Source organism: Mustela putorius, unplaced genomic scaffold, assembly GCF_011764305.1.
Source record: "Mustela putorius furo isolate JIRA1106 unplaced genomic scaffold, ASM1176430v1.1 tig00000695_pilon_pilon_pilon, whole genome shotgun sequence".
Taxonomy (NCBI): Eukaryota; Metazoa; Chordata; class Mammalia; order Carnivora; family Mustelidae; genus Mustela; species Mustela putorius.
In genome coordinates this window covers 5143126-5170035 of record NW_025421447.1, presented here as the reverse complement: position 1 = coordinate 5170035, position 26910 = coordinate 5143126, and the positions used below count along the sequence as shown (strand labels likewise).

Below are 26910 nucleotides of genomic sequence, written 5' to 3'. Positions count from 1 at the left end.
TGATGGAGACAGACATAGCGAGAGAGGGAACACAAGCAGGGGGAGTGGGAGAGGGAGAAGCAGGCTTCCCACGGAGCAGGGAGCCCGATGTGGGGCTCGATCCCAGGACCCCAGGATCATGGCCTGAGCTGAAGGCAGATGCTTACCTGACTGAGACTCCCAGGCGCCCTGTTCCCTGTACTTCTGAGCAAATGGATCAGAGGTTCCCACAACCGCCTCCTCAGGTCAGATGACTTGACAAGAGGGGCTCACAGAGCTCAGAGAAACCCTTTGTTCCCGGGATCGTCGTTTGTTACAAAAGCCCCACTCCACCAGCCAGCACCCCCACATGCCCACCGACCAGAAGTTCTCCAAACCCTGTCCTGGGTATTGTGGAGGCTTCACGACAAAGCACAACTCCTCAAATCCTGGGCCGCTGGTGACAGAGGCAGCCTCCAGCCTGTCCGCCGTCCGTCCCCAGTGGTCAGGGGTGGGGCTGGGAGTTCTCCAGGCTAGGCCACCGGCTCCCCTCATTAACAAGCAAAAGTCACCTATAGGTCTCTCAGCATTTAGAAGCTGGCAAGGGGTTAAGAGCTCCGTGGGCAAACAGGATGACAAAACCTAAATCCTGACCTATAAATCACAGGCCCGGGAAGGAACCCACGGCTCTGGAAGGTCCAGCGTGTATCAGACTTTCAGCGAATCTCCTTGTTTGAGTCACACCTCAGCTCCAGGAGGACATATGTTGCCCGTCCTGTTTTATTGAAGTGGAGTCAGGACTCCCAGCGGCTACAGCACGTGCCTGGCCACGTGGTGAGTCCGAGGCGGAAACCGGCTGAGATCCAGGTCTCCTGAAGCTGATGCCACTTCCCAGCCCTGCCGAGAGGATGGGCTGCCTCGGCCCGTGGTGCTGCCCGGCCTGACCACCAGGTGTTTCCGGAGTCCGTCGTGCCTCTAAGTGGAGCATGGCTAGGAGGTACCTGTGGGGAGCGGTGCTGTCCGGGCCCAGGGCTGCGGGAGCGAGAGAGGGCGCAGGAGGACCCGGGCAGGGGGAGTCTAGGCCCCAAAGAGCTCTTCCGGCTCTGCTCTGAGAGTCCTGTCCGTTCCCAGGGGCCAAAGGATCCTGTCTGCTGAGCAAAGGAAGCCGGCGCTGGGAGCCCAAGGGCTGGCTGCAGGTGGCAGGACACGGGAGCACCACGGACTTCCACAGTCCCCGGCGGCCTTTTCCTAGGAAAGAAGAACAACCTTCACCCTGAGATTCTAGGCTTCCCTTAGTTTGCGAAGCGAGAGCAGAAGGTCTTCGAGATCACTCCCACACACACTGGGCAAAAGGGGAAGGACGCAGACCTCTGCCACAGTCTGCACGTGACTCGTTCTCTTTTGATCTGAGAAATCAGAAACCCCGGACACCAGTCGAGCGTGAGCGCAGGGGGACGTGGGAGGCAGGGAAGTGGAGGTCGCAGGTGTTTGCGGCTTTCTGTGGGTAGTGCTACTTAAAGTGTGGTCCGGGATCACCCAGGAAAGCCAGTTCCTGGTGCCTCCCGCAGACCTGCAGAGTCAGAACTCGGACCGCACAAACTCCCTGAGTGATTCCGATGCACTCAGAGGGAGATGGGAACCACTGGGGAAATCATGAAGCCGTGGGAGAGGAGGGGCCAGTGAGGGCGTGGGGCCCTAGGCCAGGCGGAGGCAGGACCCGGAAGGGGCTGGGGCCAGAAGTGGAGGCAGGGATAGCTTTACCCTTGAAGTGGGGAGGAGAGAACCCAACGGGAGTGCGTTTGCAGTTGGGGGTGGCCTCGAGGCTGTTCAATGTGGGAGGCAGGGTCTGGCTGTGAGGCCAGGGGACTGGGGGTATGACGTGGTCCCAGAGAGATGGGTCAGCACGGAGCAGGTGTGGGGAACTGGGGCCAGGCTGTGGGCCCAGGAGGTCTGCCATTCCATCTGTTGGCAAGAGCCACGGGACGCACCATGGAGTCCCCTTCCCCACCCTCCAGGGGGCTCCCCGGACAGAGAAGGCCGGGCTCCCCCACACGGCCCACACCGGCACCTGGTTCCTGGCTGAGCCCTGACCCAAGTCACACTGAGTCCCAAACAGGCTGTGGGATCTAGTAGCTGCATCCCCGGAAGGTAGGGGACCTGCAGGAATGCTGACTGGGTCTCGGGCCACGGCTGTGGTCCCTGGGGCTGGGCTCCTCCTGCCTCCCTGAGCGGCACCCCCTCTCAGGCCCCCCAGCCCTGAGAGCCCCAAGGCCTGTGCCCTGATGGGGCAGTCTCACACGCAGCCTCCCTGGCCCTGTGCCCTGCCCAGACCTGTTCTAGATTCCACACCACCCTTCCCCAAGGCAGCCTCCACCTCCCACCAGCCAGGCGCAGGCGAGGCCAGGACTCAGCGGGAAGGCCGGCAGGCGGCAGAGCCGGTGTGGGCACCGTGGGGCCATGGAACCGGAGGCGAGGCCCGTGCACTACCGACAGCTGCTGCTCTGGGACCCCAGCTTGGGGTCTGAGGACGACGAGGACAATGAGGAGGAGACCTCTGAGCTGGTCGTTTCGAATTCCTGGAGGCCCCACAACTCCTTGGGGTGAGTCAAGGAGGGGTCTGGGCACCCGGCCCCTTGGGCCTGAGGCTGGCAAGTCCCTCCCTCTGGAGCCCCTAACGTGGGGGCAAAGGGCAGACACCCCCATGCTTGGCTCGACTTGGCTCCAGGAACTTTCTGGGTGAATGGGGAGAAGCCGGGCTGCAGCCCCAGACCCCGTCTCCACCAGTGAGTCCGAGGTCTGTGCTCGGATTACCCCCAGCCAGCCATGCCCGCTGATCCATCAGAGAGCCCCACCCCCAATCCCGGTGCAGGAGGCACCTGCTGGGCAGGCTGGGTCTGGCCACACCTGGCTGGGCCTGGCTCCTCAAGCCAGACAAGCCCCCCACAAGGCCTCTCTCCTGCCAGTCTCAGCCCAGAGACTCCCTCCCTGGCTGGCTTGTGTCCCCAAGCCCCTTTCAGTCACCATGTCTCCTCTATGTGGTGCCAGGAGGCTTTTCTGGAAAATAGTCCCTAGGCTCCCTCAGAATTCTTGGTCGTCCCCTGGTCCCAGGCCTGACGCAAGACACCCTTCTCAGCAGGAATGAGGTTGGCGGGCTGCCCGGGGCCTGGGCTCGCCTTGGCGCCGCCCTGCTGCTGCTGGTCACTGGCTTCTCCCTGGCCGCGAGGCAACTCTACATCAAGAGTGACCCTACAGGAAGCCAGGCCTCGGCAGCCCCCCGGCCCGGCGGGCACTCCCACCCCCCTGGTGTGTACCACCACGGTGCCATCATCAGCCCGGCAGGTCAGAGCCAGGAGCCGCTTGGGGGAGGGCAGGGCCCAGGGCACTGGTCGCCGGCCATGCCCCAAGACCATGTCTTCCTGGCCGTAGCCACGTGCTCCCACCTGGGCCGAGAGCTGCTCATCGCCGGGGGCAACGTCGTGGACGCGGGAGTGGGAGCAGCTTTGTGTCTGGCGGTGGTGCACCCTCACACCACGGGGCTAGGTCAGTGCCCCGCGGCCCCGGGCCTGCTCCCTGATCTGTACCCTGGGGTCCTGACACCCCGGGCCACTTAGTAGCAGGACCTAGGCTATGAGCCCTGCTCCCTGGTGCATGTGGTCTTGACCCTGGGCCTAGTTACTGACCCCTGTCTCCAGGCCTAACCTCAGGCTAAAGCAGCCACCTCCCCCCGGGACCACTGAGCAAGCCTGACCCCATGGCCCCTGAGTCCTGGGTGACCCCTCTGTCTCTTCCAGGTGCCACATTCTGGGCCCTCTTCCACAACAGCTCCTCAGGCAGCCCAACTGCCCTGATGCCGGGCCCCGCACAGCCCCTGGCCCCCGGCCTGCGGCTGCCGTCCGCCCTGCCCAGCCTGCGCCTGCTGCACGCACGCTTCGGCCGCCTGCCGTGGTCACAGCTGCTAGGGGGCCCTGCCTCGCTGGCTCAAGACGGCTTCCTGGTGGACACAGCCCTTGCCACAGCTCTGGCAGCCCGGGGCACAAAGGGCCTCTGTCCACTACTGTGCCATGCTGATGGGACCCCCCTGGGCGCCGGGGCCAGAGCCACCAACCCCAAACTTGCAGCCGTGCTGCGCCTAGCGGCCCAAGCCCCAGCCCCGGACCTGGCCGGGGATGACCTACTGAGCCTGCTGGTCAGAGACCTGGGGCTGCGTAGGCCCCAATCCAGGCCCACACCTGCCCTGGAGCCCGCAGTGCAGCGAGCCATACCCCAAGGCGTCCTGTCCACCACCCCCGGCCCCTCAACCTGCCCGGAGCTGCTGGCAATGGTAGGGGCAGCCCTGCGCTCAGGAGAGCCCGGCCCCGACCCCTGCCCGGCGCTCTCAGCAGCTCCCGTGAGCCCTGTGGGCACTGTCCTGGCCACTGTAGACAGCAGTGGCTCAGTGCTGCTCCTTACCTCCTCACTAAGCAGCCCCTTTGGCTCTGGACGCCTGTCCCCAAGCACTGGGGTTCTCCTTAGTGACCTGGTGGCCAAGCCTACAGCCAGTGCCTGGGCCTGCCCCCTCCTCCTCCAGGGAAGCTCGGATGACACAGAGGCTGACATGTTAGGGCTGGTGGCTTCGGGAACTCCTGCGGTGGCCAGAGTTGTGACTCGTGCCCTGCTCAGTCACCTGGCTGGGCCCCAGACCCAGGCCCAACATGAGCGACGGCAGGGACCGACACTGAGCACTAGTGTTTGTGGCCAAGGGACCCTGCTCCAGGTGGCTGTCCAGGCAGAGCATGCCCATGTCTCCAGTGTCCCCAGCAGCTGCTGCACTGTCCAGGGGTTCTAAGTGGGGGATGTGTCTAGCCAGGAGTGGGAGGGTGGGGGTGTCCCACCTGACGGCAGGAGCGGAACAGACCCAGCAACGAGGACGTGCATAGCAAGCATGCCTAATTACCGGCTCACTGCTAGCTCAGGCCCACAACGTCTGGCCTAGTCAGTACCCTGGACTCCAGATCGGGTTCTTTTTCAGCTAAGGAGACTGAGAGTACTGGGGAAAGAGCCCCAGACTCCAGTTCAGATCCGGTTCTGAGAAGGACAGGTAGTAGGGTGCCAAGCCCCTGTCTTGCCTCCAGAGCCCCTGGGCAGGGCAGGGCAGGCAGAGCCTGGGGTCCCGCTGGCCTCTCTGTCTCCCCCTTCAGGCCACCCTCTGCGGATGTCTCTCAACTGAGCTAGAAACAAAATAAAGATAAAATCTCTGCCAACCCGCTTCCCAGTTTCCCATCCGTCTGTGGGGTGCTCAGTGTCGTGGCCTGCAGCAGACCTAACCCGCACAGGCAGACCCTGGGCCACGGTCGCGGGCCACGGTCCTCCAGCTTCCCCTATCCCTGTTCGCCTTCTGTTCCTGGGGCACCATAGACAAAAGGTAAAGGTTTGCGTCTCGGTTCCTAAAACGGCAGAACAAGGAAGGGGATGAGACAAGGAGCAGGAGGGGCCCCAGGAGCCTGGGGTCAAAAGGAGCCGGAGCTGGGGGTGTGGGCCTTAAGGGGTGGGTTTTGGCCCTGACATTGCCAGCCTCCCATCCCCAGCCTGGGGTCCCTGGGGTTGACAACCCTCCAGAGACAGCCTCTGCAGTGCCAACGCAGGGTGACCCGCTGTGCTCCTCCTCCGGGCCTTTGCCCAGTCTCCCCTGCTTTCCTGGAACTCATTCCCCCCGCTCAGTGAAGGGCAGCACTGGCTACCGGGCTATGTCCGCCCTCACTGTCCTTCTCCCCCACACCCATCACCCTCGACCAGCTCCGGATCAGCTCCGGACCAGTGGGACTCCCCCGGGGTTGGCTCCATCCACCCCACCAGGGGCCCCTCCTGCTTTTCCGCTGCGGTCCTGCGACCCCCGCCCCACACGGGCTGAGTGATCTTTTCAAGGCCTGCCCACGCACAAAACCTTCCGGCGTCCCCACTGTGCTCAAGCTGAAGTCTGAGGGGCTCCCGGGTGGCTCGGTGGGCCAAGCATTCCGCTAGCATACCGCGCCTGGTTTCCGCTTGGGTCGGGGCCTCGGGGTCCTGGGATCGACCCCGACAGGACTCCGCAGGCTCACTGGGGACTCTGCTTGAGACGCTCTCCCTTCTCCCTCTGCCCCTAAAATAAATAAATAAATCTTTAAAGTGAGTCAATAGGGGCGCAGGGGTGGCTCTGGCAGTGAGGCGTCTGCCTTCGGATGGGGTCTTGAACCCGGGTCCTGGGATGGAAGGCCCCCCCCACGTTAGGCTCCCCGCTCAGTGTGGAACCTGCTTTTCCCTCTCTCCTCGCTACCTCTGTCGCTATCTTGGTCTCTCTCAAATAAATAACTAAAATCCTTTTTAAAAAATAATAAAATTAAATAAACCCCGGGGCGAGCGCACCAACCCCACGAGCCCCACCCCCGGCCAGACTCCCCGCCCCCGGTCCCCTGCGCGACAAGGCCCCGCCCCCGGCCGGCGAGGCCCCGCCCCCGCGGTCCGCCCAGCGCGCAAGCGCCGCGACCTGACCCGGAAGAGAACGTCTTCAGAGCCCACGTGTTCGCGGCGCTAGGCAGACATGGAGAGTCGGGTCCCGTCGGAGTCTGCGTCCCCCGGGGGGGCGGCCACGAGCGGCCCGCGGCCGGCAGATCGGGAGGGGCTGCTGCAGCAGAGCCGCGAGTTCTTGGACTTTTTCTGGGACATCGCGAAGCCGGAGCAGGAGACGCGGCTGGAGGCCACGGAGAAGCTGCTGGCGTACCTGCGCGCGAGGCCCCAGGTGGGCGGGCGGGGGGCGCGAGGCGGCTGGAAGGGCAGGGACAGGGCAGGAGCGCGTGGCGGGGGTGGCGGTGCGCCCCGCGGGACCGCCGTCTTCACCGCCGGCCCCGCTCGCTCCGGCAGGGACCCGAGAGGAAGTACGCCCTGAAGCGCCTCATCACCGGGCTCGGGGTCGGCCGAGAGACCGCCCGGCCCTGCTACAGTCTGGCCCTGGCGCAGGTGAGCGGCGGCTCCGGAAGGGGCCCAGCCGGGCGCTCGGGGCGCTGGGGAGTGGGAAGGGCGGGCATCCGAGCCGAGGCGCGTCCCCGCGCGGACGTGGGAAACCGAGCGGGGCGCGTGCCCAGGGACGCCCGGGCGGGTGGGCCGGGGGGTGAGCAGTTTTCTTTCTGGGGACGTGGGTGAACCAGCCTCAGGGGATCACCGACCAGGCAGTGAGCTTTGGGGTGGGTTACCGTGCCTTGGCGAGGTTCGGCGCGCTCTTCCCTCCAGGGGTACCCAGCGGGTTAGAGGCTGCCCCGAAGGCACGTGGGCAGCCGGATGGGAATTCGAGACCCAGTCCCTTAGCAACCTCGCTGGGGGCGACTCAGCAGGCTGTGGAGGCAGCAGGCTGTGGAGACGGGCTAACGGAGTCTCAGCCAGAGGAGCTGTTTTCTGAAGCCTGATGGGCCCCGGGCCGGGAGGCGAGACTGAGCTCCCTCCAGCAGCCGTGTTCACACACCAGCACTGCTTGGAGTGGGCACCCAGAGGCCCTGTGGGCCTCGCGCTGGAAGTCGAAGGGAGATTTGGAAGGAGGCTGGGGTCTCTCAGGTGGGGCTGGACCTCCCCTCCCTGAACGGCTCACCCTCGTGCTACAAACCCCCGGCAGCTGCTGCAGTCCTTCGAAGACATCCCCTTGTGCAGCGTCCTGCAGCAGATCCAGGAGAAGCACGACTTGCAGAAAGTTAAGAAGGTAAGCATCAGTGGCCTGGGGGAGATGGGCAGCCCCAGGCTGGGGTTCCTGGGCCCTTTTCACTGATGCCTGAAACTTCTTTCTAGGCGATGATGAGACCGGCTCTTTTTGCAAACCTCTTTGGGGTGCTAGCCCTCTTTCAGTCTGGCAGGCTGGTGAAGGTGAGAGGTTTGGGGGCAGGGGGCATGTGGGCGGGCTGGAGAGTGGGGGGTCCTGTAGCATGCCCTGCTCATAACCGCATTCCCTCTCTGGGCACCAGGACTCCGAGGCGCTGCTGAAGTCGGTAAAGCTGCTGCAGAACCTGGCCCAGCACCACAACCACCTGCAGGAGCAGCCCCAGAAGGCCCTGGTGGACATCCTTTCTGAGGTACAGACTTCCCACCGTGGGGCCCCAGGTGGAGAGGCTGAGAGTAGAAGCCTGGACACCCCAGAGCAGCAGTGTCCCCGGGGAGGTGTTCAGTCTCGCGGATCTGGAGTGATGTTTCCACCCACGATCGGCACGAAGTCGAAGAGGATCCTTACATTCTTCTCCCGTCGAGTCCCTAGAGTCCCGCGAGCATCTTGTCCTGGGGTCCATCTCCACTCACATGACTGCACTCCGAGAGCTCAGCAGCTGCCGCGTCGGACAGCGCCATTCTAGAGCAGCACCTGTCCTGCGGCAAGCGAATTAAACATGTTTGCCATTTTTGTTTTGGGCTGAGCTGACTCCCAGGGCCCCGCAGCCCTGCTGGGGAAAGGGAGGTGGGCCAGTACCTAGAACCCTTTGTTTTGGAGGAAGAGGCAGGGACGTGAACTCAAGTCCCAGCTCTCCGCTTGGCGCAGCTCATACAGGAAATGAACTCATCCCTCGGGGCTCCTGGAGGCTCAGTGGGTTTGGCGTCTGCCTTCAGCTCAGTGTCCTGGGATCAAGCCCCATGTCGGGCTCCCTGCCTAGTGAGGAGCCTGCTTATTCCTTTGCGGCTCCTTCGACGGATGCCTGCTCTCTTAGTTGTTCTCTGATAAATAATTTTTTTTTTTTTTAAAGATTTATTTGACATAGAGAGAGATCACAGGTAGGCAGAGAGGCAGGCACAGAGAGAGGGGGAAGCAGGCTCCCCGCTGAGCAGAGAGCCCGATGTGGGGCTTGATCCCAGGACCCTGAGATCATGACCTGATCCGGAGGCAGAGGCTTAACCCACTGAGCCACCCAGGTGCCCCTATCTGATAAATAATATTTAAAACGAGCTAGTCCTGAGTCAATCGAAAGAGGTAATTAAAAGGGTAGCTAGTCAGCATCGGTGGGGCAGTTGTTAAAAACCCCAGGCCCTAGGACTGGCCGTGGAGTGAGCTCCCTAACAAACAGCTTCCCAGGGTTCTGGGGCCTAGCAGGGTGGGGGCGGCTGTCCCACCTCACCCAGCACTGTGGGGGGCCTCACAGAAGCCTGGCAGGTGCAACAGGGCCACAGGGCTCACCTCACGGGACGTGGCACAGGTGCTGGATGGTGTGACCCTCCCCCAACCCGTGTCCCCACACCAGGTCCCAGCAGCCACGTTGCAGGCGATCCTGCCGAAAGTCCTCAAGGCGGACTTGAATTCAGTCCTGGGCTCGCCCGAGCACCTGCAGCTCTTCCTCTTGGCCCAGCAGAAGGTGCCGGAGAAGCTCAAGGAGCTGATAGGACCAGTCAACCTGTTCTCAGATGAGAACATCCCCAGGTGTGAGGGCGGTGGGAGGATGGGCTTCCCTGGGGACCCTGCCACCCAGTGGGCCGGCGCCCCCTGAGTCCCTCTACCCCTCCCAAGACTGGTGAATGTCCTGAAGACGGCAGCCGCCTCCGTGAAGAAGGAGCGCAAGCTGCCTGCCGTGGCTCTGGACCTGCTCCGCCTGTCACTGCAGGAGGGCAAGTTCCCGAGATTCTGGAAGGAGGTGGTTGAGCAGGGGCTCCTGAAGAAGCAGTTCTGGCCGGCCAGGTGCGTGGGGGCACATCTCGGGGGGGGGGCAGCCAGGTGTGCAGGGCCCAGCTCGGGGTGGGGGTGGAAAGCGGCCAGGTGCGCAGGGCTCTGAGCGGGCTGTCCTCACGCCCCCAGCTATCTGTGCTTCCGCCTGCTGGGCGCTGCGCTGCCCCTGCTGTCTGAGGAGCAATTGCCCCTGGTGATGCAGGGCGACCTGATCCGGCATTTTGGGGAGCACATGGTCACTGCTAAGGTGGGTATCCTCCCCGCCCCTCCCCCAGCACTGCCAGGAGGTCGGGCGCCTCGGGGGTCAGCCAGCTTCTTGGGAAGAGGGTTGCTCTTGGCCACAGCATCCCCAGTCTCCTGCCTTGGCGGTCCTGCTGGGGAAACAGGGGTCCTTTCCCTCTGGGCAAGGTGAGCCAGCTGGCTGCCCGTGCCCTTCCCCTCTGAGTAGACTTCGGCAGGGTCAGTCCTGGTCTCAGGCCCCTCGGCACAGGCGTACGTGGCAATAGCGGCCTGCCCAGACCTCCCGACCCCCACCTGGTGCTCCAGTGAGGAGAACCGTCCTGGTCTGTGACCAAGCGCCATGTGCGGCCCCGTGCTGCGCCCACACTGGACGGGAGAGACCTGTGCTTGTTTGAGTTCAGGTTTGGGAGCCCGGCTCCCCCTGGCCCGGGCCTGCTTCGCCTCTGTGAACTCGGCGAAGATGAAGGGTCACGTCCCCTGGAGCGCTCATGGCGGGCGCCTGGGCATGGGGTGTGGCCACCCCCCTGTTCTGGCTGCAGCGGGGCCAGATCCCACAGGCACCACTTGGAACCCTGTGACTTTGAAAAGTTAGTGGCCAGTTTTCTTCACCTGTAAGGTGATAGAAGGGGCCCCCAGTTAGGGGTTGTCATGAGGATGATGCCTGCGGCCACACGAAGTCACATGGCGTGGTGCACGTGGCACGGTGACACAGCCAGGAGCTGGACAAGGGGGTTGATGCCCCAGCCGGGACCCTGCTCCGCCCTCCCTGAGCCGGAAACCCAACCTGTCCTGGGGGGGAGTGGGTAGATGGCGGCCCATTGTGATGCACAGTGGGAGGGCCGGGGGGGCGGCGTGGCCTGTCCATGGATGACATAGGGTGTCAGGCCTTGGTGTCACCTGTTGGAGAAGAGGGTGGTGGACCCTCCTGGCAGGTGACCCCGGTGTTGGCCTGACTCTCAACAGCTCCCAAAGCAGTTCAAGTTCGCTCCGGAGATGAACGAGTACGTGGGTGCCTTCCTGGAGGGCTGTCGGGATGACCCCGAGCGGCAGTTGGCTGTGGTGGTGGCCTTCACCCGTATCACCAACCAGGGCCTCCCTGTCCTGCCCACGTTCTGGAGGGTTGTGCGGTCCCTGAGTCCCCGTGCCCTTAAGGGCTATGTGGCCTGGCTACAGACCACGTTTCTCCAGCCCGACCTGGACTCCCTGGTGGACTTCAGCACCAGCAACCAGAAGAAAGCTCAGGATGCTTCGCTGCATGGGTGAGTGGGTGGGGGTGCCGGGCCGCGTTCCCACGGGATGGTGGCCCCAGGAGGGGAGGGAAGGGGAGGACTGAGCCGCCACTCTCCCGGAAGGCCCGAGTTTCCTTGCGTGTTCCTGTGCTGGTGGCCAGGCTGGGAGAGCTCACCTTCCATCTCTGAGGTGGGTACGGAACCAGTAACTCGGCTCCCCACAGGCCTGAGCGAGCGGTGTTCCGGCTGCGGAAGTGGGTCATCCTTCGCCTGGTCAGCACCGTGGACGCCCTGCATGCGGAGAAGGAGGACGACTTGATTGAGGAGGTGGCCAGGTGGGACAGGCTCTGCCCTCAGTGCCCTCGTAGGAGCCCAAGAATCAGGCCTCTTGTCTAGTCTTTGGTCGCCCTGGAGCCAGGAGCTCTGAGTTCAGGTCATCAGGGGGAGTAGGCTATTCTTGCTCCTTAGGCAGAAGGCAGTTTAGGGAAAAACCCCAGGAGCCCCTGAAAGGAAAGGTTAGGGTTAGCCGTGGGCCCTGCAGACGCCTGCGGGGCTAGGGAGGCTCTGGTGCTGGACTCGCCTCTGCCAGGTGCTCTCAGCCCTCACCACGCGGCCAAGGGGCGGGGGGCGGGGGGGGCAGCCCACGTCTGCAGAGACTGTGGCGTGCTCTGATGTGGTGGCCTCATGTGTGGCCTGCTTCTGAGGGACAGACTCCAACTTCACCGCAGTTAGGCCGAGTTCAGTTCAGCTGGAGATCCGGACTTGGGAAATGTTGTTTCTGCCACTACCTGTCTCTGGGCCCTGGGTGATGCCATCCTGGGCGGGGGCTCCTGAGACCTGTGGCGCTCCTGCCCTCCCCAGGTTTTGTTTCTTCCACTCGTTCTTTGAAACAAAGAAGCCCACGTCCCAGATCCCAGAGACGGAGCAGCAGTTCTCCTTTCCTCTGGAGAGCCGGACCCGGGAGGTGGTCAGCAGCGCCTTCTTCAGGTGGGCCGTGGGCAGCCTCGGAGCAGGCAGGGTGGGCGGGCAGGGTGGGACAAGCTCGCTCGCTTCCTTGGTTCTCAGCCGGGAGCACATGGAGGCCCAGTGAGCTCCAGTGGGCTGGTTGTGGGCGTGCTGGGAGGCGGCCATGTCCGTGGCCAGCCTTGACCCCCGCCCCGCCCTCCCAGCCTGCTGCAGACCGTCAGCACCCAATTCCGGCTGGCGCCAGCGCGGACCCCGGATGGGCAGCCCTGGACCCACCGGCTGGTACAGTTTGCAGACTTGCTCTTGAACCACAGCCGCAACGTGACCCCCCTGACGCCCTTCACCACACAGCAGCGCCAGGCCTGGGACCGGTGAGGGACTGCAGTTTCCAGGGGGTGGGTGGGACACTCCAGGGCCCAGGGGGCAGCAGAGGCCTGAGAGCCTGCCCGTGTCACTGCAGGATGCTGCAGACGCTGAAGGAGCTGGAGGCCTGCTCTGCAGAGGCCAAGGCCAAGGCCAGTGCCTTCCAGCACCTGCTCTTCCTCGTGGGCATCTACCTCTTCAAGGTATCGCGGCCTGGGGAGGAGCGGGCCATGTTCTGGGGGCTCTGCGAGTCGAGGCTGGCATTGTAGGCCCTGGTGGGGTTACAGTCCAGGAAGAGCTGCTCCGTCCACTTTCTGGGCCTCCGTCGCATGCTGAGCTGCCTATGCGGCATTTCTTATCCCCCCCCCCCCCAGTTTTGCGGCAGGTGCCACCTCGTTTGCCGGCTGGGGCGGCCGGGGCTCCCGGCCGAGTAACCTGGTGCAGGCCACACAGCCACAGCCTGGGATAGGTCCTCGGGTCTGACTGTGCTCTCCCACCAGACCTCCAGACTTTCCTACCCTCACAGAGGTGAGATGTGGCTGAGGACCTGCAGCCGTCCAGGACGGGCCTGCTCCCTCAGTGCTCGCGGTGGCCGTAGTCCGCGGTCCGCAAGGATCGAGGCCCTGACCTCTCCCCGAACCTCACCCGCTGGCAGCCGCCGTGGCAGGTGGGGGTTAGCACGTGTCCCTGTGCCTCTCCAGTGTGGGGCTCTGCCCCATGGTCGTGGCCTGCACGTCCATGTCCCCACGCTGATGACCGTATCTCTTGATGTCTCCATTCTTTCCACCCGGAAGCTCTTACTGAAGCTAGGGCTCAACTCTCGGGGTTTGTTCTGGCTCCTCCGGAGGCCGCCTCTCAGGCTACAGGATGTTCTTGTGCTTTCTGGTGCCGCCTTCTGCCCGTTGGGCTGGGGTCGGGGTTGTGGTCTGTGCTTCCAGACCTCAGACGCCCAAGCCGGCCTGCAGGCGGTCGTGTGTGCGCGTGTCAGTCTCTGTGAGGTGTGTGTGCGCGCCGTTCTGTGTGCAGCATGTGTGTTCATTTGTGTGTGTACATCTGTGGTGTGTGCGCGTGCCTGTCTCCACGTGTCCGTGTGTGGTGTGTGGGTGTGGCGTGTGTCGGTCTGTGTCTACACCTGTCTGTGGGGTGTGTGCGTGCAGCGTGTATTGGTCTGTGTGACGTGCACATATCGGTCTGTGTCTGCACCTCTGTGTGACATGTGCGTGTATCGGTCTGAGCTGGTCTGTGTGACTTGTGCATGTATCGGTCTGTGTGTGTGTGGTCTGTGCAGAGGGTGAGCATGTGCATGTCCATGTGAGGTGTTTGTGGGCTCTGTGTGTGTTGGTCTGTGCACGGCATGTGTGTGCAAGTGTCTGCGTGTGTGTGCACATCTGTCTCTGTGCGAGGTGTTCGTGTGCTTGTTTGTCTGTATGTGTGCACACGTGGGGGCCTCTGCCCCTTCGGATCCTAGCGTTGGCCTCTGATGGCAGCAGGGCGGCAGCGGGCACGGGATGCCCTTGGCACCTGCCCCCCAACTGGGCGCTCAGCTCACCCCAGAGCTGCATGTGCAGCCGTTCTGGATGAAGGGTGTGGGGCGCAGACGGCCTGGCCGTGCTCCGCCACCCTGTCCAGGTGCAAAAGCTGTGCCCCACGGGGGGCTTCAGCTCCCCCGACTCCTGGGCAGGGCTGTGGTCTGCGCTAATCCCGGCACGATGGGGGCGAAGTGGCGTGGAATCAGCTCCAGTTAACGGTCCTGGTGCTCTGTAGGTACATTGCAGTCAGTGTGGGGGAACATATAGCGTCATCAGGCTCCCAGGCCCCACTGTGGCCTGTTGGGTGCTGAGTGGGTGCCTGGGGTGCTCAGTCCTGGCTGGGAGGGGCTCAGCGGGACCGGGAGTGGGGCCTGCCCTGATCCTATCCTCGCCCTTCCCCAGTCCCCCGCAGACAGCTGCGAGCTGCTGGCAGACATCCAGACCTGCATCCAGAAGAGCCTGGGAGAGAAGCCCCGCCGGACCCGCTCTAAGGCTGCCAGTGGGTCACTGCCCCTAGGGCTGGGGCGGGTGGGCACATCCCCACGGACCTGGCTCAGCCTCTCCCGCCTGCAGCCCCCCAGGAGCCGCCATGGGTGGAGGTGCTGGTGGAGATCCTGCTGGCCCTCCTGGCCCAGCCCAGCCACCTGATGCGCCAGGTGGCCCGGACCGTGTTTAGCCACGTGTGTGTCCACCTGACCCCACGGGCTCTGCAGCTGATCCTGGATGTAAGCTGGGTCATCTGGGGAAGGGGTGTCTGGGACTGGGCTTGCCACAGGATGAGGGCCTCCTCGTCATTGCTTAATGTGCAGAGCGGTTGGGAGCCTAGCCGGGCAGTGCTGTGCTCCCCTCTCCCGGTTCCATTCTCCTCCCTGAGATGGGGGACTCTGGGCTGAGACTGGATGGGGCCTGGTATGGGGGGTGGTGTCTGCAGCAACAGGTGTGTCAGCTGTCAGAGAATCTGTTTAGGTGCTGAACCCTGAGAAGAGCGCAGACGAGGACAACGTGGTGGTTACGGATGATTCCGAGAAGCAGTCGGAGAGCGGGGAGGTGCGTGCCAGGAGGGGTGGGCAGGCGGACGTGGGGTGGGCAACGGGAGGCGTAACACAGGGGACCCCGCAGGATAAGAGCTCAGACAGTGAGGACGACAGACCTTCGGCTAGCGAGGACGACAGTGACGATGAGGACAGCAATGAGGAGGATCGGGACGGGGACGTGGACCAGGGCTTCCGGGAGCAGCTCATGGCCGTGCTGCAGGCAGGGAAGGCCCTGGTGAGCAGTGGCGGCGGGTGGGGAGGGCGGGGGGCGTGCCTGCAGCCAGCGGCCAGCTGCTCAGCGGGCGTCTGTCCCCTAGGGCGCGGTGGACGGAGAGGATGACGGCGACGAGGAGCTGGGGGACGAGGCCATGATGGCCCTGGACGAGAACCTCGCCAGCCTCTTCGCCGAGCAGAAGCTGCGCATCCAGGCCCGGAGGGACGAGAAGAATAAGCTGCGGAAGGAGAAGGTGCTCCGGCGAGACTTCCAGATCCGGGTGAGTGTGGGAGCCGCCGACAGCGCCGCACCCCCCCCCCGCCGCCCCCCTGCACGCCCTGCACCCGCTGACCCGTCCCCCTGGCCACAGGTCCTGGACCTGATTGAGGTGCTGGTGACCAAGCAGCCCGAGAACCCGCTGGTGCTGGAGCTGCTGGAGCCGCTACTGGATGTGATCCGCCGCAGCATGCGCACCAGCAGCTCCAAGCAGGAGCAAGACCTGCTGCACAAGACGGCCCGCATCTTCACGTGAGTGTGTAGGCGCGGGCGGGGCCAGCGGGAACAGGGTCTTGGGACCAGAGCCTGGCGCGGGTCCCCACAGGAAAGGCGGGTGTGGACCTGCTGGCCCCAGCACGAACGGGGCCAGACCTGAGGGCCCGAGTGAGCTTCACGGAGGAGCTGGGGGGGGGGCGGGACAGACTGCGCCCCCCACAGCATGTCCTTGCCAGCCCCAGATTGCGCTCGCTCGGTGGGCTGTCCCCGCCACCTGCCAGGGTTGAGTCTGTGGATGACCTGGTCCTCGTGACCTGAGCATCGTGGACCCGAGTCTCAGGGCCCAGAAGCCTCTGTCCTAGGGGAGGCAGGTTTGCCCGTGTGGCAGGCTCAGCCCCGGGCGCTGGTTTCTCCTCTTGCTCACCCTCAGCAGAGCTGCAGGCAGCCCCGGGCCCACCCTTGCCGCCGCGGTCAGACTCCTGTCCTCTGGGTTCCTATCTCCCTGCCTGTGAACTGGAACGCACAGGGGGCGGGCTCAGCTCGGTGGGGCGAGGCGGACGGTGGTGACCGGCTCTTCCACCCTCTCCCCTGACGCAGACACCACCTGTGCCGCTCTCGGCACTACTGCCACGACGTGGGCCGTGGCGTGGGGGCTCTGTACGCACAGGTGGAGCGGCTGGTGCAGCAGGCAGGCCGCCAGGTCGATGCCTCCCTCTCCCTCTACTACTTCAACGCGGCCCTCTACCTGCTCCGCGTCCTGAAGGGCAACAGCACTGCCGCCACTGTCTGCAAGCCCCAGAAGAAAGAGAAAGCCGGCCCCAAGCCCGGGGGCCCCAAGGTGAGCCGGCCCCGGCCCAGGAAGGCTCGGCCACAGGAGCGTGGCTGCAGGGTTGTGGAGGGGAAGTGGAGGCCGTGACTCCTGGGAGCCGCCTCCCAGCTCCCCGAGGACGGCCGTGCCTGTCCCTCTCCCTGGCATCACGCAGCTGCTCTCCCCTGTGGCGCAGGCTAGTGGCGGCTTGGATCTGAGCCTCGTGACCCCGATCTTCTCTTCGGCGCTGACCTCCTTCCTGACCAAGCGCAACAGCCCACTGACTGTGCCTATGTTCCTCAGTCTCTTCTCCCGGCACCCGGTGAGCGTCCGGGCTGGCCTGCCCCTGGGACCCCTTTGCGGCCTGGCCCAGCTCATTGCCCCGTCCTGCCGTCCGTAGGTTCTCTGTAAGAGCCTGCTCCCCGTCGTGATCCAGCACGTGACAGGCCAGGCACGGCCCCGCCATCAGGTAGGCCTGCCCTGGACCACAGCCCTGGACCCCAGTCCCGGGCTTGTCAAAGTTATCCGCGTGACCGTCTCCGCCCGGGTGTTTGGGAGGCCCTGGAGGTGCTCTGGCGAGGGCACAGGGTCACTGTCAGTAGGGAAAGCTTCAACCCTGCCGCTGCCACCCCCCATGTAACCTGAACCCCGAGCTCCTTGACGTGTGCACTCCGATATGGCTGTCCCCCAGGGTCAGGCTGACGGGCAGGCCTCAGGAGGGCACTGAGCTGACGAGCGGGCCAGGCACTGTCCCCACTGTCCCGGCCTCAGCTCCTGCACCTGCCTGGGGAGAGGGCTGGGCCCAGGTGGTGGCTGCTCCTGGGTCCCGTGGAGTCAGCTCAGTCCTCCCTGAGCTTTGGGCTGCTGCACTGAGGCGCCCATCCTGCCCCCCAACCAGGCCCAAGCCTGTGTGCTGCTCCAGAAGGCCTTGCCCACGCGGGAGCTGCGGCTGTGCTTTGAGGACCCTGAGTGGGAGCAGCTGGTCAGCCAGATCCTGGTGAAGGTCACAGAGGTGAGGGCTGTGGACCCCTGCCGCGTTCCCGCTGGGGTGGTTCTCTGGGACCCTGGGCTTCAGCTGGAGCTGGGCTGCCTCCTCCGGGCTCTGGTGTTGAGCGGGCGTCTTCCCTAGAACCTGCGGACGCTGGGAGAGGCGCAGAGCAAGTCGGAGCAGCAGCAGGAGCTGTCCTCCCTAGGGTTGCTCAACACCCTCCTCAGGACCGTCCATCAGGAGGTGGGCGGTGCGCGGTGGTGGGGACGGAGTGCAGGCTGGGCTGAGGGGGGGCCCACCCCATGGAAGGATGCCAGGGAGGGCCGCGCCCCGTGGAGGGAAGTGCTCGTGGGCTGGGCAGCAGCTGGGGAGGTCGGTCCCCCGGTCCAGCCCAGGACGGGGTCCTTAGCAAGGATGCTGGTGGCGGGGGTGGGAGAATGTGGGACCCAGAGCCTAGCAGGGGCCCTGCCTCTGGTCCCTGCGGCAGCCATGGTGTGTCCTGCCCGCAGAAGCTGACGGTGGACCTGACCGGTGTGCTGGGTGTGCTGCAGAGCCAGCAGCAGAGGCTGCTGCCGGGGGGGGACTCGGCCAGCTGCAGTCGCCTCTGCAACCTCTACTGGCAGGCCATGAAGGCCCTCGGAGTCCAGTAGGTCCTGGGGGGGCCTGGCGACTCCCTCGGGCGGGGAGCACTGTGGGGAGGGCCACACCTCTCACTGGGCACGCCCTTCTTTTGCGCCCTGTCTCCAAGGCGCCCCAAGTCAGAGAAGAAGGAGGCCAGGGAAGTCCCCAAGGTCATGCAGAGCCCCCTTAGCACGAAGAGGAAGAAAAAGGGGTTTTTGCCGGAAACCAAGAAGCGTAAGAAGCAAACGTTGGAAGGCGCAGCGCTGGTGGAGGAGGCCAAGCCCACGACCTCTGGGGGCGACCAGCCCCCCAGCACAGGCAAGAGGAGGAGAAGGAAGAGGAAGGCCCAGGGGTCCACCCAGGCCAATGGGACACCTGCCACCAAGAGGCCGGCCCCAGAGGCCATGACTCCCAGTGCTCCTGCCAAGACCCCGAAGCTGCAGGAGAAGCAGCAGCCCTCCCAGGTGAACGGAGCCAGGCCTGCGTCCCCTGCGGCACCCGCCGGCAGAAAGCAGCCTCAGAAGGATCTGCCCGAGAAGGGGGTGTCTGGCAAGTCGCCGCAGTCCGCGCTGCCGCGGAAGAAGGCCAGGTTGTCTCTGGCCAGCAGGAGCCCCACCCTGCTCCAGAGCGGGGCTAAGAGAAAGAAAGCGTCGCTCAAGAAGGCCAGGAAGCCCTGAGCCCCAAGAGCCCTGCGTTTGCCCCGCGGTGATTTCCGGCACCGGAGGGACTCGCGTGTCCGCTATCCCCGCGCACCCCTGCTGTCCCCATGCACCCCCCACCCCGGGCGGCTGTGCCCTGGGAGCCAGTGCGGCATGATTTAAATAGGTTTATTCCTTCATTTACAAGAGGAACATATTTGGCTTCTCTCTTAAGACTCTGAGATTCACGATCAGCAGCTCTGAAAAATAAAGGAGCAGTTTGGCTTCCGGAAGGAAGAGGAGGCAACACTTGGACGTGGTTCTTGTACAACAAGAAAACATCGCTGGGGCCCCCGTCGGGGTCGGGCTGGTCTTGGGGGTCCCACCCCCGTAGGTGCCCCAGAGCTTGGTGAGGAGGGGGTGCTGCTAGCTTGCACACGCACAAGCCACGCCAGCTAACTACGGGGCAGCGCGTCGTTGGGGCCGGCACCTCGATTCCAGCCGGTGTGCAGGAGCACGTGGGGCAGGGTAGGGTGAGTTCCGCCAGCAGGCAAGTGTGGAGGCGGTGGCAGGGCCCCTGAGCACTGGCAGTCGGCCTGGGGTATGGGCCTCGCTCCTGGCCGTTTTCCTGGGACAGGAATCCTCATGGGGTGGCTGCTGTTTCTGGCAGCTAGCACCCTGGGCCCTGTCACTGGGGTGGGGAGCGTGTGGCTCCCACACCCAGGCCTGGGTCACAGGTCAGGTGCAGCAGCCGCCAGGGCCTTCACCCCTAGAGACGCCAGCTCCCTGGCAGGCTGGTCCTGCAGGCAGCAGAGACCAGTGTCCTTCGCAGGGACAAGCCAGGCTGGGAAGTGCCCAGCCACGGGCACCCGGCTCTGCCCGCTGCCCGCTGGAGTCCATCGTTCCCGAGGTCAGAGTGGTCCCCATGTCCCCGAGCATGAGGTTGGACCACCCTCCTCTCTGTGGTCCGGGAGCCGCTAGGCCTTCAGAGATGCCATGTGGGGAAATCCAGCCGTCCGGCCCCATGGTCTGGGGACGGCAGAGGCTTGCCCGGGATCCTGTAAGGCAGGGACAGGCCAGGCTCTCCCCATAAGCCCATTGGAGGCTGTCTTCGTCCCGGGCCCCAGGGGGTCTGCAGCCTGGACCCGGGGCTGGGAGTCTGTGCGGCGCTGTGGCTTCCCCACACACATCCTTCCACGCTCGCTGAGGACATGGCCTCTCGGAGCCACGGCCACTCCACAGCCCCAGACCAGAGAGGGTGGGTGCCCAGCCTCGGATCACACACAAAACTTCGAGGCGGCCCAGCAGGGCCAGGGTGCCGTGGGACACCTCCCAAGTAGGGTGTCAGTGAGGGGTCTTCATGGTCCCAGAGGCACCTAGAAAGAGGGGCCAGGTCACAGGGGGCTTTGGAAGAGGCCGGTCCTGGCTGTCCGTTTAGTCTTCCTGCTCTTTGAAGAAACGGGCTTGTTCCTGGGCTCTGGGGGCATCACGGGGACAAGGGAGGGCTGCTTGGAAGAGCAGCCCCCAGAAGCTGGGCTCAGAGGAAGGTCAGCTTAGGACCTGGCATGCTTCTTGGGGACTGGGGAGCACAGTCCCGGATGGAGTAGGGGTTCCAGCCCCGACCTTTGCCCTCAATTCCATTTGAGGAAGGAAGCGGGAGTCTGAGTCTGCCTGCCCCCCTGACCTAGCAAGTCGGCGCGGGCCACGTTTCAAGAGGAAGATGGCCCTGGTCCTAGAGCTGGTAGGAGGTGCCTCAGGAGAAGCTGCTCCTGCTTCTGGAACATTCCCCTGGACCCCCACCCCTCCCTTCCTGCCAGGAGCTGTTCAGCCCGCCTGCACTCACGGCCTCAGACTTTGACAGATGCAGGCGGCATCACCAGCTGGTTCACCCTGGGGGAGAGACGGGCGGGGGTCAAGGTGGTGGATCAGCGGCGGCCGGGCCCGGGCACTGCTCTGGCACATCGCATCTCGGGGGCCGGCTGGCCGGACGTGCCGGGCAGGGACCTCGTCAGCCCCAGGGGAAGGTGGGAGAGCCCAAGGGTGGGGAGAGGAGATAGAGGAGCAAAGAGGAGAGAAGAAAGAAGTCAGAAAACAGGAGGAGGCGGGCTAACCTCCGCTCCTCTCCCTGAAAGCCGGTCCCCAGCCTGGGCGTGCGCGCTGTCCACAGCCCCTCCTGCGGGCTGGGCAGGCGGGTCCATCCGGCAATCCTGGGCGACCAGGGGACCTGCTAACTGTCCCACTCCTGCAAGCCTGGGCAGGCAGGGGACCCACATGTGCCAGCTGTCCCCAACCAAGCCTCCAGCCCTGCAAGCCTGGGCGGCCAAGGGACCCTCCTGAAAGCCTGGGTGGCCAGGCAACATGCATGGACCAGCTGTCCCCCTCCCACGAGCCTGGGCCACAAGGGGACCCTATGTGCCCCCCGCCAGCAGGTGCCCGACCCTGCACACTCACTGCTGCTCAGCCTTGGCGCGGTCGCCGAGGAAGAAGAGGGCCGTGGCGAGGAAGAACATGCCGCCCAGGACCACCACGAAGGGGCAGAGCATGAGCGCGTAGCCCAGGCTCAGGAACTCCCAGAGTGGGGAGTCCTTGGTGCTCTGGCGGATCTGGTCCGAGATCTGTGGGGGTGGGAGCAGGTCAGGGGGTGCCTCCCACCCCACGAGGCCGCCCCCAGCCACCAGTACTCACAAAGCCGATGAGGTAGGGGCTCCCGGCGTCCCCCAGCAGGTGGGAGGTGAAGCTCTGCAGGGCGACAGCCGTGGCTCGTCTCGTGGGGATGACCACATACTGCAAAGAGGCCGCAGGTCAGATGCCAGAGGGCACAGCTACCGGCCTCGTCCCTGGGGTCCCTGGGGGCAGGCTGCCTGAGGTTCTGCCCCGGGCATGTGGCTGGGAACCTGTGCGGGGGTCACAGGAAACGGAGGCCCGGCACATGGACGACATGGCTGCGGCAGCGCTGGGACTGGAACCCATAAGCTGAAGACCATGCTGGTTCCCCTCCACGAGGATGTGGCAAGGCCCAGGCTGGCCTGCCTGGGGAGGCCCTCACCCCCGATTCCCCACTGCCCCCAGAGCCAGGAGCCCCCCAGGCTAGGCAGATCCTCCGAAGCCTCAGAGCAGCGGTGGGGGGGGGGGCAGCCCACAGGGCCCCTCCTTTCAGGGCTGGGGGAGGGGCAGCTGAATCCGATGGGACTGCATGGCCCCATTTCCAGCAGTGATCAGTCATGTGGCTGTGACCATAAAATGGGACAGGATTTCCCTGGGACCCAAACCCTGCCAGCAGCTGGGGCTGCCCCCAGGGGGCAGAGGGAGGCACAGGAGTCCCGCCCAGCACCACAGACTCCCTCTTCCCTTCACTCTAGCCCCAGCCACTGGCCTGGCTCCATGTGAGCCCAGGGCTGAGTCAGACCCCCCCCCACTCCCACCCACGGATGGCCCCCCAGTGAAGCAGGGTGGGCTTCCTGGAGGAGAAAAGCCAGTAGGAGCCCCCCACGGCAGGCTGACTCTGATCCTCTGGGCTGTCCCATAGTGTGGCCCAGACCCCAAGTGACATCCCTCTCCTGCCTCCCAGGGAGGCCTGGCCTGCTGGCTCCCACTCTCCCTACAGCAGGCCCTGTGCCCCCTTCTCCCAGCCCCTCCTGGCCCTGAACAGGGAGGATGTCCCCCCAAGTCGCCCCCCACAGTGCCTGCTGCCAGTTATCGGGGCCACACCCCCTCCCGGTTCCTCCCAGGGACATGGCCCCTGCCGCTGCTCAGACGGCCCTTTGTCCCTGGCTGGCTGGTCGGGCTCCATTGTTGGCCTGTGAACACCGCCTCTGTCCACCCAGCCCAGCCGCGGGCTCTCAGGCAGGCGCCCCTGGGACCCAGGCTGGGCTGGGAGAGCCGGGCCCTGAAAGCTTGGACCGGGTGGGGGGTGCACGCTGGCAGGCAGCACCCCCTCAGGCCAGCCTGGCAGTGCCAGCCTCCCGGCCGCGCGGAGCCTGCCGACACCCCTCTCCCCACCCAGCCCCAGCCTCTCCCTCTGCTTGCCCAGGGCTCAGCTCTCAGACCCCGAAGCCTGGTCCCTCCCCGCCTCCACGCCCACCTCCCCAGTTTGCCTGGCCTTCTGTCCACCCCCCATAGGCCTGCCAGCCTCCGACCTCTTCACCACCCCCTCCAGCTGCCCCAGAGGTCCAGAAGCCTGGCTTGGCACAAGGGAACCCCGGCTGGCCTCACCATGAGGATGTCCGCGGTGATGGCCCAGTTAGAAAAGAGCAGTGTCTCCCCAACAAAGATGCAGATCTGTCCAGGAGAGACCACAGCGGCTATCAGGGCCTTCCACCTGCGGGCTGGCAGGGCGCCCCCCAGGCTTCCCACCCCTCCCTGGGGCCTCCATGTCTGGGCACTCAGGCTCACAGGAGTCTACAGAATACAGAGGGACCTCAAGGCAGGCTGGCAGCTCGAAAAGACACCCAGGGCCCCGGACAGAGCAGGGGGGAGGGCAGGCAGCCGACAAGGGCCTCCCCGTAGGGAGGAGCCCCGTGAGCCAGACTGCATGTCCCACACCCTCGGCCCAGCCCCCGCCCCCCACGCGGGCACCCCCCGCCGCACTCACGTAGGCGCCCACGATGCTGCTCTTGGCCGCCACAAAGATGAGGCAGATGAAGATGGCGGAGCCCAGCATGCCCACCGCACACACCAGCGGGTCGGCCCTCTGGGTCCGCAGGCGGCACCAGCGCGTGGCTCCCGCCCCCGTGAGCACTCCCAGAAAGCCAGTGAAGCAGGTGATGGCCCCGAAGATGAGGCTGTGGGAACAGAGGGCAGGGGGCCAGGGTCAGTGGGGGGAGGGGGCGAGCCGGGGCAGGGGGAACGCCACCCGTGTCCCAGGCCGGCCCCACCTGTCCCTGGCCCCGCACGGCGGGCTGCCGCACGTCTCCGCCGTCTTCTGCACGACCTGAGCACGGTGCAGGTACAACGGGATCCACATGCCCAGGGCTCCTGTGGCGAAGGACACGGCCGACGTGGCCAGGGAGGAGAAGACGTAGCTGCGGCTGGAGAGGGGCAGGCAGGGGCAGCGGCACTGAGCGAGGCCACCGAGCAAGGCCCCCGAGCCTGTCCCCGTTGCAGGGGTGAGGAGCACTGGCCCGTGGGCAGCCTGGCAGGGAGGGTCCTCCGCCCACCTAGACCCCTCCCGGCTGCACTCACTTGCGGATCAGGGCCTTCATGTCACGGAGCCACGAGCTGTGCACCCTGACCTGCCCCCCGAGCGGGTCAGCGTGGCCTCTCTTGGTGGCTGGGACCAGGATGAGGATGAGCGTGCCTGTGATCATGCCCACGATGGGGGACACCTGGTGGGGCGGGAGCACAAGCTGGGACCCCAGGCCTCTGGGGCATCATCTCTCGGCAGAGCTCCCCGGGGGCTCCTGCTCTGCTGTCCAGGGGAGGAGGAGGACGGATGGACGGAGAACGCACAGACTGCGGGATGAGTTAACAGGCGGAAGGCAGAAAGACAGATGGTGGACAGGACGAGGACCGACGCACAGAGGGACCGACTCTGGAACCACTAAGAGGGTGGGGGCCCAGGGCCCAGGGAGGTTCCTGCTGCTGATCGGGAGGAGCCCACGCCATCATGCCCGAGGGCATCCAAGGTCGGGAGCAGAGCCTCTGGGACACCCGCCCCCTCACCCGCTGGATAGGCCCGTCCCCACCCCCCCACACGCGCCCCATCAAGAAATTCCACGGAGGCTGCTTCCTTCCTGCTTTTGAGGAAAAAACACTTTGTCTTAAGCTTCCGTTCTTCCGCGGGACGGGGCATCTCTGTTTCCTCTGATCGCGCCGTCCTGGGGCCTTGGCAGACTCGCCTGAACCCTCGCTCGGGGCAGGAAGGGGCTCCAGACCCCGGGGGCCCCCACACAGAGGTCGCCTGGGCCCCCACTAACCCGGGGCTGGGCCGGAACAGGATGCGCCCTCGCAGACCCGGAGCATTAGACACACGGGAGGCCGTCCCTCATCCTGTCCGAACCAGCCCGGCTCCCCAACGCCCCCAGTACACTGGTCTCGGGAGACAAGTCCCTGGGGACCCTGGGCAGGGGCTGGTCAGCGGTGTCCTTACCCGCAGGGCCCAGTGCCAGTCTCCGGCAGCCTGCTTGACGCTGGAGCCCGTGATGTAACCCAGGCCGCTGCAGAGGAGACGGCGCAGTCAGACCGCAGTGGGGCAGGGGTGCCCACCGGTGTGTGAGGCAGCGTCTGCCCCCCACCCCGGCCCCCTGCTGGCGTGGCCCAAGGACGGCCACCACATGGCCGGGTCATGGAGCCCTGGCCTCGGGGAGAGGGCCCTCACCTGCCCAGCGGGATGGCGAAGTAGAAGACGGACAGCATGAGCGTGCGCGTGTTCTTGGTGAAGAGGTCACCTATGATGGTGGGCGCGATGGTGGAGTAGCTGGCTTCTCCCAGGCCCACCAGCCCCCGGGACAGGACCAGCAGCCAGAAGTGCTGTGGGAGGGCAGACAACGTGGGCTCCCCTCAGTGTTCAGGTCGGGGCAGCGGGCAGGGGCTGAGCCAGGCCCCAGCTGCTCTGGCCGGGATGGCCGCAGGGAGACGGCCATGCGTGTGGCCCAGGCGTACTCCTGGAGTCTGCCCTGCCTCCCCTCAAGGGCAAGACCTCCTGCCTGGGCCCTGCCCCACCTCGAGAGCCACACGGCCCCCCTCACCCCCAGGCCAGACAGCCGGTGGGCTCCATGGTCAACAACTCCCCCACACACATCAAAGAGCGAGAGCGAAGCCCAGCTGGGCCGGGCAGGGAGGGGCCATGCCAGCTGCCAGGGGTCCTCCCCTTTGATGTGGACCCAACCCCTCCGTCCCCCCAGCTGCCCAGGGCCTGAGAACCCGGCCCGGTCATCTTTCCCCAGCCCCACCCTGACCACCCATCCAGCCGGCCTTGCCCACACGCTGCCCTCCTCCGGGTCTCCTGCTTCCCTCCCTCCGTCCGCCCATCTCCATCCGGGCCCGCCCCCTGCAGCACCGGACGCCCGTCCAGCCCCATGCCTCGCCTCTGTCTCTATGTCCCCCACACCCTTGGCACAGCCCCTCTCTCCAGGGCTCCGCTGCCCAGTGCCTTCGCCTACTTTGCTGCTGGCTGGCTGTCTTGTCCTGATTTCTACGAGCATTTAGGGATCGTGCGTTTGGACCCTTGACGGACATCCATGATGAGCGTCGTTTGTCACCTTCCTTCTACTCTGATCGTGGGGTCTGTGTGACCCGACGTTCTCCGGCCCAGCGATGGCCCCTGCTGGCCTCTAGACTGCGCACCTCGCTAGGGAAGGCCTGCGCCATCCGAGACGATGACAATGCCCCCCTTAATGCACCGTCTGCTGGGTCTCAGAGATTTCCTCATTGTCCTTTGCACGGGAGCGCAGGGGTCATCCCACACCCCCCAGAAACCCGTGACACGGCACCACCTCATCCCCATGCACCGGACACCAAACGGTGTCCCCCGTGTGCGTTCAGAACGTACACCCCGAAGTGTCCGTCCATGCCCCTGCCCCACACTTCGCCTTGCCCTCCATCATGCATTCCGGAAGCCCGTTCACACGGCTGGACACAGACGCGCTTCACGGTCCCACCACCGAGTCTCTCTGCGGGAACGCGCCTGCGTCGCCCTGCATGTCCCCCTCCTGCTCCAGCCCCTCACAAGCGCCATGCCGTGCCGTGTCCACAGGCCGAGGTTGCTCTCCCGGGCACGCAGGCGGCTGGGGCGCACGTGGCAGGCTCTGCGGAATCCTGGCGCTTTGCTCTCCAGAGGGGCCTCGTCACCGCGCCCGTAGCAGCTTTGATCACACTTGGTAGCGGCGGCCTTCCCAACCGCTGCCCATTGGAGGGGTGTGAAACAGCATCTCATTGTCGCTGGGATTTGTATTTCCCCAGGGACGGGAGTCCGGCACTGGCTCCTCCCGGAGTCGCGGCCTTCTCCACCCTCTGCCCGTGGTCCTGCCGGCTCTTTGGTCCTCTCCCATGGACGTGTAGCCCTGGACTTTTATGCTTTGCTTTCCACTCCATTTTCCTCTGTCTGGACTAATTCTGCGAGACGGTCTCCCTTCCATCCAGACGGACTGGCAGCGTTGCCCGAGCCACGTGTGGTGCACCTATCTCCAAGCCTGGGCCCCCACGGGAAGGGCGTCTCTGTCTGCCTGCTGTGTGCGTTAGGGGAATGCACCGTGGGGA

General features: G+C 65.2%; 3 protein-coding genes across 12 annotated transcripts in view; 2 read left to right on the top strand and 1 right to left on the bottom strand.

Moving 5' to 3' along the window:
* Positions 1–1201: 1201 nt before the first annotated feature.
* On the top strand, positions 1202–5198 carry GGT6 (gamma-glutamyltransferase 6). Of its 6 annotated transcripts, none has more exons than XM_045083163.1 (5): positions 1202–1398; positions 2288–2558; positions 3095–3297; positions 3385–3498; positions 3750–5198. In XM_045083163.1, exons 2-5 carry the CDS (start codon positions 2416–2418, stop codon positions 4781–4783), a joined length of 1494 nt encoding a protein of 497 aa, XP_044939098.1. In that variant the 5' UTR covers positions 1202–1398; positions 2288–2415; the 3' UTR covers positions 4784–5198. The 6 variants fall into 6 exon arrangements, with proteins under 6 accessions (XP_044939098.1, XP_044939097.1, XP_004760563.1 ...); XM_045083162.1 differs by having other exon boundaries at positions 3092–3297; XM_004760506.3 differs by having other exon boundaries at positions 2343–2558; positions 3092–3498.
* Positions 5199–6462: 1264 nt separating this feature from the next.
* On the top strand, positions 6463–18918 carry MYBBP1A (MYB binding protein 1a). Its single transcript, XM_004760513.3, has 26 exons — positions 6463–6709; positions 6832–6927; positions 7574–7657; positions 7744–7818; positions 7917–8024; positions 9174–9349; positions 9437–9604; positions 9722–9839; positions 10796–11091; positions 11286–11396; positions 11923–12048; positions 12231–12398; positions 12488–12593; positions 14322–14418; positions 14493–14644; positions 14886–14966; positions 15039–15188; positions 15271–15447; positions 15538–15695; positions 16257–16497; positions 16664–16789; positions 16868–16936; positions 17366–17479; positions 17597–17698; positions 17965–18101; positions 18204–18918. Exons 1-26 carry the CDS (start codon positions 6512–6514, stop codon positions 18751–18753), a joined length of 3984 nt encoding a protein of 1327 aa, XP_004760570.1. The 5' UTR covers positions 6463–6511; the 3' UTR covers positions 18754–18918.
* Positions 18887–26910, bottom strand: part of SPNS2 (sphingolipid transporter 2) — a 35250-nt gene continuing 27226 nt past the window's right edge. For 2 of the 5 annotated variants that reach the window (XM_045083157.1, XM_045083158.1), the window contains exons 4-13: positions 25031–25182; positions 24803–24869; positions 23896–24038; positions 23589–23741; positions 23306–23495; positions 22927–22992; positions 21400–21498; positions 21166–21329; positions 20558–20749; positions 18887–20090 (exon numbers count right to left, since the gene is read on the bottom strand). In XM_045083157.1, the coding sequence (XP_044939092.1) occupies positions 19700–20090; positions 20558–20749; positions 21166–21329; positions 21400–21498; positions 22927–22992; positions 23306–23495; positions 23589–23741; positions 23896–24038; positions 24803–24869; positions 25031–25182 (1617 nt within the window). In that variant the 3' untranslated portion in view covers positions 18887–19699. Of the gene's footprint in view, positions 20091–20557; positions 20750–20825; positions 20965–21165; positions 21330–21399; positions 21499–22926; positions 22993–23305; positions 23496–23588; positions 23742–23895; positions 24039–24802; positions 24870–25030; positions 25183–26910 lie in introns of those variants that run through there. The other 3 variants (XM_045083156.1, XM_045083160.1, XM_045083159.1) reach the window with 3 other exon arrangements.

What these genes read in the sequence shown, in the direction of transcription:
- GGT6 (XM_004760506.3), top strand. Translation starts at nt 2,416, where the DNA reads ATGGAACCGGAGGCGAGGCCCGTGCACTACCGACAGCTGCTGCTCTGG. An exon ending in AGGCCCCACAACTCCTTGGG is followed by an intron (nt 2,559 to 3,091) that starts GTGAGTCAAGGA and finishes CACCCTTCTCAG; the next exon opens with CAGGAATGAGGTTGGCGGGC. An exon ending in CCCTCACACCACGGGGCTAG is followed by an intron (nt 3,499 to 3,749) that starts GTCAGTGCCCCG and finishes TGTCTCTTCCAG; the next exon opens with GTGCCACATTCTGGGCCCTC.
- MYBBP1A (XM_004760513.3), top strand. Translation starts at nt 6,512, where the DNA reads ATGGAGAGTCGGGTCCCGTCGGAGTCTGCGTCCCCCGGGGGGGCGGCC. An exon ending in GTCAGCAGCGCCTTCTTCAG is followed by an intron (nt 12,049 to 12,230) that starts GTGGGCCGTGGG and finishes CCGCCCTCCCAG; the next exon opens with CCTGCTGCAGACCGTCAGCA. An exon ending in AAGACGGCCCGCATCTTCAC is followed by an intron (nt 15,696 to 16,256) that starts GTGAGTGTGTAG and finishes CCCCTGACGCAG; the next exon opens with ACACCACCTGTGCCGCTCTC.